Source organism: Haemorhous mexicanus, chromosome 25, assembly GCF_027477595.1.
Source record: "Haemorhous mexicanus isolate bHaeMex1 chromosome 25, bHaeMex1.pri, whole genome shotgun sequence".
Lineage (NCBI taxonomy): Eukaryota > Metazoa > Chordata > Aves > Passeriformes > Fringillidae > Haemorhous > Haemorhous mexicanus.
The window spans coordinates 4,629,585-4,639,532 of record NC_082365.1 but is presented as its reverse complement, the minus strand read 5'-3'; the positions used below and the strand labels follow the sequence as shown (position 1 = coordinate 4,639,532).

General features: G+C 50.5%; 1 protein-coding gene across 1 annotated transcript; it reads right to left on the bottom strand.

The window, feature by feature from the left end:
- Positions 1-424: 424 nt before the first annotated feature.
- Positions 425-9,543, bottom strand: ETV7 (ETS variant transcription factor 7). The gene is made up of 8 exons (XM_059867918.1): positions 9,464-9,543; positions 6,214-6,331; positions 5,790-5,954; positions 4,650-4,757; positions 3,605-3,793; positions 2,245-2,387; positions 1,775-1,875; positions 425-1,342 (listed from the first exon to the last, which is right to left on the bottom strand). The coding sequence occupies exons 1-8, from the start codon at positions 9,467-9,469 to the stop codon at positions 1,228-1,230; spliced, it is 945 nt and encodes a 314-aa protein (XP_059723901.1). The 5' UTR covers positions 9,470-9,543; the 3' UTR covers positions 425-1,227.
- Positions 9,544-9,948: the final 405 nt, after the last annotated feature.

The window sequence follows — 9,948 nt, the reverse complement described above, 5'->3', positions numbered from 1 at the left end:
CTGAGCAGGTGAATATTCCTGGAAGTGAAATCTCCTCAGGCAGTTTTCCAGAGATGTTGCATTGCTGAAGCTTTGCCATCCAGCCACCACCCAGCCCTCCACTGTCTCTTACTGGCTGCTGCCCACCTAGCATCTCCAGGCTGCAGGTGTGAAGGACTTCTGCAGGACCAAGGCCAGTTACAGCCAAAGGGACTGTAGTTTCAGGTTGGCAGAGTTTTGGTGGAAACCTCATGGTGGAACCACGTGTTTGTGCTGTGCTCACCCATCAGCTGCTGAGCAGCTCCGACTGGTGGCCTCTGGCTTAGCAGCTGCCAAAAGATGTTGGGGAGGAGATCTGGGTGCCCACAGGAGCTGGGTTTAAATGAGGAAAGCTTGGATTTCCTAGTTTCAGACCTTCAAACAACGAGAAGTGAGGTTTTCAACCTTACAGTCACAGCATTTTATTTCCTCTGCAGAAAGCAAAGTGAAAATAGTAGTGGGTATTTTCTGTTTTTTTCTGTGCTCCCAGACACTCTGTTCACTTCAGGTATTCCTGCTTCAAACTCAAAACAAATAATCACATATCTGACCATGGGTGGGGTCATATTTATTACTGGCTTTGTTTCTTTTCACATTATTTAATCACAAAATTAATTACAAAAGTCATTACCTGGAGTAAAAGGATTTAAAGTGAATACCAGGTATGGGCAACCATGGAGCTTCAGCCAGGCCTGATCCAGGCAGGTATTTCAGCACATGCTAACCTTAATCCCAGGAGCAGCCTCACAGGAGAAGAGATTCCAGCATGCACCAGGTTTGCAAGGTGCCCTGGCTCACAGCTGGGGACAGCTCTCACTGCCCAAGCAGAGCAGCAGGGGCTCAGCTCAGAACTCCTGCTCTGCTCTGCTCAGCTCATCTCCCTGGAAGAACAGAGGGATCTTTTCCACAGGTTTGGACCTTAAAGACAAGCATCAAAATTTCAGAGCAAAAATATCACATTCCCTCCCACAGGGCAGGAGAGGAACCAGCAGAAGACGAGCCCACACATCCCCCTGTGCTTTGGGGCTGGGGGACAGCTTCTGGGTGTGTTTTGCTAATGAGGCCCCAGAGATGGCCCAGCTTTGGCTCACAGCAGGCTTTGAAATCCAGGCCAGCTCTGTGGCCTTCTGTCCAGGAGAGGCAAGACACCAGCACTGTCCAGGAAAGCACAAGGTTCCTGTGATGCACTCAAGTGAAGCCTCCAAAGATTTACTGTGGTGAAAGCTGCACTGGGTCTTCCTTCAAATCTTCATGGTCCTCATTCTCCAGCTGCTCCAGTTTGCTGGATTTCTCATGGACAGCCTCCCCAGGAGTCTTCAAAAACCTGAAATAGATTCTGTGGTGACTTTAAGGGCACATCCAAACCCAGCCCCAAACCAGGCTGTAAATGCTGGAGCCTTTGCCCTCAACAAGGCCAGGCTGGATGGGGCTTGGAGCAACTTGGGAGAGTAGAAAATGTCCCTGCCCATGGCAGGGGGTGGAATGAGATGAGCTTTAAGGTCCTTTCAACCCAAATCTTTCCATGAGTCTGTGATCAGCTGAGCTCTGGCACTCAGAGGGGATTTGCCATCCTTGGGTTTTGCTGAGGATCCCAGGAAGCACTGAGGTCCCAGCTGGCACAGGACAGAGCCTGGACACAAACCCACTGGGGTATGTGCAGGGGAGGATGTTGCTGGATGAAGCAGCTGCCAACATCTGGAGCTCATCACCTTTCCATGCCCTATCCATGCCATTTCTCTGTTCTGCTTCACCTCACCTGAACAACAGCTTCTGCCCTGGCTCCTTCTTGATGATGTTGAGTTTGTAGTAGTGTCTGAGAGCTCGTGACATCTTCTCATAGGTCATGTTCATCCGGTTCTGGAAGGAGAAAAGGATTGTGGGGTCTTGAGCAAAGGCGAGCAGCAACTCCTGGTCTGGGTCTGGATCTGTGTGCAGCAGGGCCACACACGGGACATTTGAGCAGGTTTGGGGCATTGTGGGTCTGTAGTGTGGGTCCCTAACCCAGACTGGCTTCATGGTTTGCTTTCCAAGGGGTGAGAAAGTCCCGCTTCAACCACCAGGCTGGCATCTCCCCCTAACCCTGCATGCCCATGTCCCCCTCCCCAGCCCTGGGCCACCAGCTCTGGGGAGCAGCTCCTGAAAGAGACATGCAGGGATGCCAAACTCCTTCTGAGGGATGCCAAACTCCTTCTGAGGGATGCCAAACCCCCTCTCAATTGCACTCACCTTGTGGTTGCCCCAGAGCTGGGCCAGCCCGTTGGGGTTGACGACGCGGAACACCTTGGCCTCCCGGTCCTCCCACCTGATGTAGGGCTCGTAGCGGCGGTCGGCCAGCAGCTGGTACACGTACTCCCAGAGCAGCCTGCAGTCTGAGCAGGGGCAGCTGCTGGCACAGAGCTGCCACCGTGCCAGGCTGGCCCAGCAGCAGGATTGCACATTCAGCAGCGACAATGACAGAACCCAGGAAATCCCTCTGGCTGCCCTGGAGGGCTCGAGCCCCTGCCCAGGGGGCTCAGTGACCTTGGCACAGAGCCCAAGACCCCTGTGCCTTTGATTTAGCCCTTGGAAAAAACAATCACCAACCTTGTATGAAGAAGTACAAGTCAAGAAAGTTTAAGTAGAATAATAGTTAGTTGGTCACAGGGTGAAAAATAGATTTTTGGGGTGTTTTAGAATGGGGGTTCAGGGGGCAAGATGGAGGAACCTGGGCATGTCCAGCCTTTCTCCTTCTTCTTCTTGGCCTCCACCTTCTGGGTGATGGTGGCATTTTTGGACTGGTTTAGAGTAGAAGCTCACTGTCTAACACAGATGATAGGTATTGGGAAGTTACTGTAAATAATGTACAGGTAGTTTTTAGTATAAAAAACCAACAACACCTCTGAGGGTGGTCAGAGTGCCTCAACCCAACCTGCCAGACAGACCTCAGCAGGTCAGAGAAAGAATTTTATAGATAAGAAACAATAAACAACCTTGAGAAAGAGAACAGAAGAGCTCTGACTCCTCCTTCGACTGCTGGGCTGGGAAAAGACTTTCTAACACATCTCGGGGTCACTGTGACCAGCAGAGATTCTGAGATGACAATTGTCACTATAGTCACTGTCACTATGACAATTGTCACAAAATAACACGACACAGACACACAGCTCTTCCAAGGTGAAAAGGGAGTTTTTCATTTCTGACTCCAACATTTATAGATTTCTAAAAGTGACAGTGGATTGGAGGGTGACAGTGCCACCTCTCCAATGACACTGGACAAACTAGCAGTTTATTAAATTTTTCTTCCTCCCTAAAAGAATGCAAAACAATGAGTTATTTATGTAAAGTGTGTGAGAAAGTTTGTCACAAGAAAGTAAATGTCAGAAGGCTTAGAAAAACTTTAAAAATCAGGGTGACAGACAATGAATATGAGAAGAGCACAGAGCTCAGGCACAGCACTTTTAAAGTGAGATCTCAGAGCAATTACAATTTTTCAGGTGGGGAAACTGAGGTGGAAGAGCACAGAATGAGGGGAAGGGAGACAGATGGGCAGACAGGACAAAGAACCATTTCATTTCCCCAAGGAACAAGGCTATAAATTCATAATTACCTGCAATTTTCCCATCCACTGGGGCTGACAGGGGAGCAGGAAAAGAGCAGATGGCACCTGGCCTGCAGCTACTCTCGGAGCTGTGGTGGGAGAGGATCAGTGGCTGTGTGTGGCTGTGGAACAGGGGCTGCTCTGCACAGCCCAGCCACGAGGAAACAACTGGGGCAGCCTCAGCACTGCAGTCTGCACCTGCAAAAAACCCCTGATAAGCACCCTGTGGCTCATTAGGGTCCCAGACCTTGCAAAGCCCTGAAGCAGAAGGGGAGGGACAGCCCGGGGTGGTTGTCAGCCTGGGACCAGCCCAGCAGAGGAGGAGGGTGCTGGGGAAAGCCTGGGATTTTCCTAAGGCTGGAGCAGCACAAAGTCCAGAGGAGTTAGAGGAGATGTCAGGTAGGGTAAGTTCAGATGCAGAAGAAAAACTGGCAGAGGAAAATGCCCCAGAGCAGAGGCATCCCCTGGTAAATTTTTGTGGGGACTTAATATGTTAATTACCTTGCACAGGAACCAATAGAAAAGCCCAGGAAAGTGCTCCCAGATCCACCTCCACACACATCCAGCCTCTGACACCAATCCAACCCCACCCTAACTCCTACCTGGGCCCCCCAAGGGCACGAAGAAGCTTCACTGGCCTCCACCAACCTCACCTGGGCCCTCTCCCCACCCCAGCCATTCACCCAGCATCTCTGTGTAAGCTCAGCCCCAGCTCCTCAGCCCTTTCCCAGCTGTGGGGCAGGACTAGTCTCCAGCAGGGCTGTGCCTCTGCCTGGCTTTGACCCTCCCTGATCCAAATCTCAATCTGCAGGCAGGTTTCTTAGGGAAGTCACAGCCTTGCCAGTTTGCCACAGACCCCCAGAGCACTGGTTCTGAGCTGCTGCATCACTACAGACTTCCCAGGTGACCTGGACTTTGCTGGGCCTGGTTGCCTCTCTCAGGTGCTGTGGGATGGTTTCAGCAGGCTGAGCTCCAAGCCCCAGGTGAGTGCAACCAGGCAGGTTCTGCCTGCTGGACACTGCTGCTCTCCCAGGATATATTTCTCCCATCATACCTTCCTCTGTGCTCCTGGCTTTCCTGAAGGGTGAGTTCAGCAAGGGGCTGCACACCAGAGCTCTTCTCTGAGTTTTAATGAACTGGAGGATTTCATAAAGCACATCCCCTGCAGGGAGGGAAACTCTGCTCAGATGCCTTTGCATAATGGCTTGAATAATGTTGCTGAGATTCTGAACTACACAGTGTGGGGTTACTCCCCTTCCCAAAGTGTTGGAATGTTGGGGGACACAAGACAGATGATGGACTTTGGACCTGGTTAACATAAGAGATTTGATAACAGGATGCCTTGGCAAAAGCAAACAGAACTTTGAAAATGAGACCTGGATTGCAAGATTCAATCAAACAGGTTTGCTGGAAAAAGAAAATCCCATTAAACTCTGCAAGCAAGAGATGTTGTTATGTGCATAACTTTGTGATTTTAACCTAATCATTGTAGTACACATTACTAGTCTCCCTGAAATAGTACATAACTGTTTGTATCCCACAATAAAATTGGATTCTGATCACCGAGTCAGTCTCCTGGTCTCTCTCCATCGTTGACACCAAAGTACTCCTAGTTCAGATGGACCAGAGACAGGAAGAGCTGTCCTCATCTCCAACACAAAACCTGCTCTGCTGGGACCCACTGAGCCCTCTCAGCAGAGCTCTCCTTGTGCTGGGATGGTGCTCACAAAACCCTGGCTCCAACCTGAGCTGGGAGCTTGGTGTCTGAAGTCCTCCTTGGTGAGGATGCACAAGGCTCTGCTGTTCATTTCAAACTTAATAGTCCATGGATATCCTTATTTCAAGGTGTCAAGTAACAAAGAGCCTTACAGAGTAAACAAGAGGATCAAACACCTATAGTGCTAGCAACACAGTAGAGAAAATTAAATAGAAAAATAAACTTCTATCTGTTTTTTAAGTTACCCATTAACTTGACCACTGTAAGATTTTTAAAGTTTCTGTGGCTCCCTGGAATGTGCACCACATGTACTTTGCATGATGGAAAGACAACTGAACAAGCAGAGACCTGTGCTCCTGCTGCCCAGTGCAGCACACCCTGGACTCCACTGGCTTTGATGCAGGTGCAGTCCAGCCACAACAGTGGCTGGATCCCCACCTTGTGCTGGGATGGTGCTCACAAGCCCCTGGGCCTCACCTGAGCTGGGAGCTCGGTGTCTGAAGTCGTCCTTGGTGAGGATGCACAAGGCTTTGCCGTTCATTTCAAACCTGCTCTGCTCGCTGGGCCGCAGGGAATATTCCCTCTCAGCCCATCGCAGCCAGTGGATCACATCATCCTTGCTCCACAGGGAGGGCTGGATTCCTGAAACCAGGAAAACACCTCTGCTCTCAAAACTGCTGAGTGCCAGGTGGGGCTTCTTCTCCATCACCAAACTTTCCCTCTGTATTAAGTGCTCACGGGTCAGAAACACCCCAGAGAGAGAAAATGAACCCTGAGGAAGCCTTGTTCCCCTTGTCAGCAGGGAATGGTCCCCGGGTGGGACACCATGGCTGTACCCACCCTGTCCCACCCCATGGCAACTCCTTTTTGGGCAGCCCTAACTTGCTTAACCTCTACTCACTCAGCCTCCCTGGAAGCCTGAAGATCTGCCCAGTGCTGATGGGTGAGGGTCTGGCCTGGGATGGGGGTGGCAGTGACACGGCCACCACGGGGCTGGAGGAGCTGATGGCCACTTTGCCCTAGGGAAGAGATCAGATACATCAGTGGGGAGAAATTCTGGTCCTGCCTTTGCTTTGGAGGTGCCTCCATGTCCTGGATTGCCAAGGGAGTTGTGTTCTATTTGCCATCTGTATGGCAGTTGTCTTCTGTCAAGTGGGCAGCTTTCCTTATCTCTTCCTCACCCACTCCTCCCTCGGGTAGACAGCTGCTGATAACAGGCCATGGAATGTCCCTGCATGGCTGATAAGAGCTACAGCATCCCACTGGGAGATGTGAGCCCAGAGGGAGGAGCCAAGCATTCCTACTCAGATATAATCTGGAGATTCTGGAACACCAGCACAGCTTCTCCACTGGATTTCCCAGAGGAACAGCAGCTGCCTCTGCCCCTGGATCTCCAGAGGCAGACTGCACCTTTCTCCAGGATCCCTGCTCCAGCAGAACCACCCCTGGCACTGCAGGAGGGCTGAGCCACAATTCCAGTGGGACTGCTGCCAGCACCCTGACCCACAGGGTGTCAGGTGTGTTCTGGCTCTGGCAGGGTTGGTTTGGTTCACTGCATTGTTTATTTTATCTTTTTATTTTCTTCCCTATTGAAGAACTGTTATTGCTGCTCCCGTATTTTTGCCTGAGATCCCTTAATTTAAAATTTATAACAGTTCAGAGGGAGGGGGTTTACATCTTCCATTTCAGAGGAGGCTCCTGCCTTCCTCAGCAGACACCTGGCTTTCCAAACCAAGACACTCCACCTGCTCCTGTATTTCCTAACTGGTTTCTCATAGCAGTGTGATGTGACATGTGTTGTTTTTGTATTAAGGATGGATGAAGTGACAAAAACTCTAAGGTTTTTAGAAGGCAAATGTAAATTTTATTAGACACTATATATTCTTTTATAGTTATGATAAAGTTGGACTAAATTGGTCCTTAATTAATACTCTTTTCACTATTGGTTAATTAGGAATAGCACTCTTCTTGTGAAGATTTTATAAGTAAATAATATGTTTAAAACACTAGTTGCAAAGATTAAGGATTGTTTTAATTCTTTCCCTGAGCTTTCTCAAACTTCCCAGAGTAATGCTTGGATAAGTTTATCTCTTTCTCTGAGCAGACTTTCAGCAACCACAGGTGTGATGTGATGTCTACAGCTCTTCCTCACCCTTTTCCAGTCCCTGGTTGCCAAGAGATCTCTTTCTCCAGCTCTTCAGCAGAGGAGCCTGCCCTCATTCAGGCTCTGGATGGTGGTTTTCCATCCCCACTCCCCATGGCTGCAGGGAAGCAGGAGATGGAGCAAAGGCTGACAGGGCCTGTGCTCCTGCAGGCCCTGCATGCTCAAGGTTTTAAAGGAGCACTTCAGTTCTTTAGAGCTGTGAAAATAAACCTGGCAACAGTGCTTTGATTTTGTCTTGAAAACACCATATGGAGAGAGATCTCACTCTGTCCCCAGGGATCATTTGGGCATAAGTGGAAATGGCCACCCCATGGTTTAGAGAGGTACAAGCTCCTCTTGCTCACTCCATGCAGTGCTGGCCCCCTCAAGAATCACTTTTCCCTCTCAGCCAGGGCACATGAGCCAGAAGGGAGCTCAGATCCTGCTTCCAGCCACATCTAGATCTTGAAATATTACTGGTAGCCAAGCAGATAATGTTTCCCCTTAAAAACCTATTAATGTGGCTCCCAGCAATTTCTCAGCTTCGCTCACTGGAAAATTAACAATTTTGTTGTCAAATGGTATTTTCTGAAGCAGTTACCAACTCTGAGCACTTCAGGCTCAGGCAGGCTTTTGCAGGTGATTTAGAGCAGCCACCCCTCGACTGTGTGCGCAGGCAGAGGAGTTGAGCCCTCTGAAAATGAGGGCTGAGGAGATGGGAGCTGGACACATCTTAAATGCAAAGCTGAAGCTCCCAAAATCAGGAGAAGAGAGCGAGGAGCAATACAGTGCATCAGTCCAGGGAAAAATGATTCCCTGGGAGTTACAGCAGGAGGAAGGCAGCAGGCTGGTGGGAGGATTTCTGAATCTTGAATTCTGAAATTCTGAAAATGTCAGAATTTTCCTTCTGAAAAAGAAGGACAACGTGGTGGTCACTGGATTGGATTTAAAAAGCAGGCAGCTACAGGACACTGCATGAGGAGAACAGTGAGACTCCAGAATAAACTCTGTGCAGGCTTGGCAGCAATGCAAACTGTCTTTCAGATTCACTCTAAGCAATAAGCTATGGGGAAAATAAAAGTGAAAGAAATCAGCAGTGTATTTTGTCTAGAACTCTCTAAAAGTTATTTTAATTTTCTCCCATCAATGTGACTCTCTTACAAACAAGATTTACAGTAAAACCAGAACAAATCTGGTATTTTTCTTGCTCCTAAAGATTTCTAGGCCTTGAGATACATTCTGAATTTTTATTATGTTACACTAATTTTATGTTCTTGCTTTTATCTCTGCATAGCTGCTTTCAGACTTTTCTGAGATGGCTTTTTTTTTGCTTAAAGAGGAAATACTGTCCTTGTTCAAGTGGGAAAGTGAGAAAAAGCAGGGTGGAAAGGAACCCCCAGATGAGTGAGAGGAGCTTTTTGCTGAGAACCCAATGTGGGAACAGAGGCTCCTGGCTGCTCTGTGAACCCATTTGGAGGTGGGGTAGGGGGTCACCCCCCAGGGCATGAACTTCCAACAAATTTTGTCCTTGTTTAGGGTAAATTTGTGAGAAATGAGCACCATGAGATACAGGAAGAGCCTCAGCCAACATATACAGCAGCCTTATTGCCATTTTTACTTCCATAAATCATGCACTCTGCCAGTTCTGTAGTGTCGTGTTAAAAACTCTGTGGACAGACGCCAACAGGAATTCTGGTGAAACCCAAGCAAGTCTGTCCAGCAACAGTTTCAACTGTTTTCTGTACTCCACAAACATTGCTTCAACTTCACCCTCATTTTCAAAATTATATTCTTCATCATACGTCAACTTCTTCATAACAGCCAACACGATTGCCTCTACATTAGCTTTTTGTTGGTCTGCCAGTCTTGAAGGCACAGAACACAACATCCAGCACAAACAGAACACACGAGTGGGGATACACGCATCATAACAAGCCCGAAGTGAGGAGGAGAAATCCCGAGAGGGGCCGGGGAGGAGGGAGGACGAGGACCGGGGCCGGGCTCCTACCTGCATGGCCGGCCCGGTGCGAGCGGAGCCCGGCGCTGCCGCGGCGTCCGCAGCGCTCCGCTCCCGTCCCCGCGCCGCGATCCCGGCGAAAAACGAAATCGAAACGGGCGGGAGCCCCGGGAGGCCGGAGAGCGCTGGGGGCAGCGCCCGGGGCCGGGCCGTGCTCCCCCCGCCCCCGCCGGGGCCCCGCGGATCGCCCCGCTCCGCCCGGTACCGGCACCGGGGAACCTCCTGCTCCCGGGGCCCCGCGGCTCGCCCGGTACCGGCACCGGGGAACCTCCTGCTCCCGTGAGCCCGCGGCTCGCCCGGTACCGGCACCGGGGAACCTCCTGCTCCCGGGGCACCGCGGCTCGCCCGGTACCGGCACCGGGGAACCTCCTGCTCCCGGGGCACCGCGGCTCGCCCCGCTCGGTACCGATACCGGGGAACCTCCTGCTCCCGGGGCACCGCGGCTCGCCCGGTACCGATACCGGGGAACCTCCTGC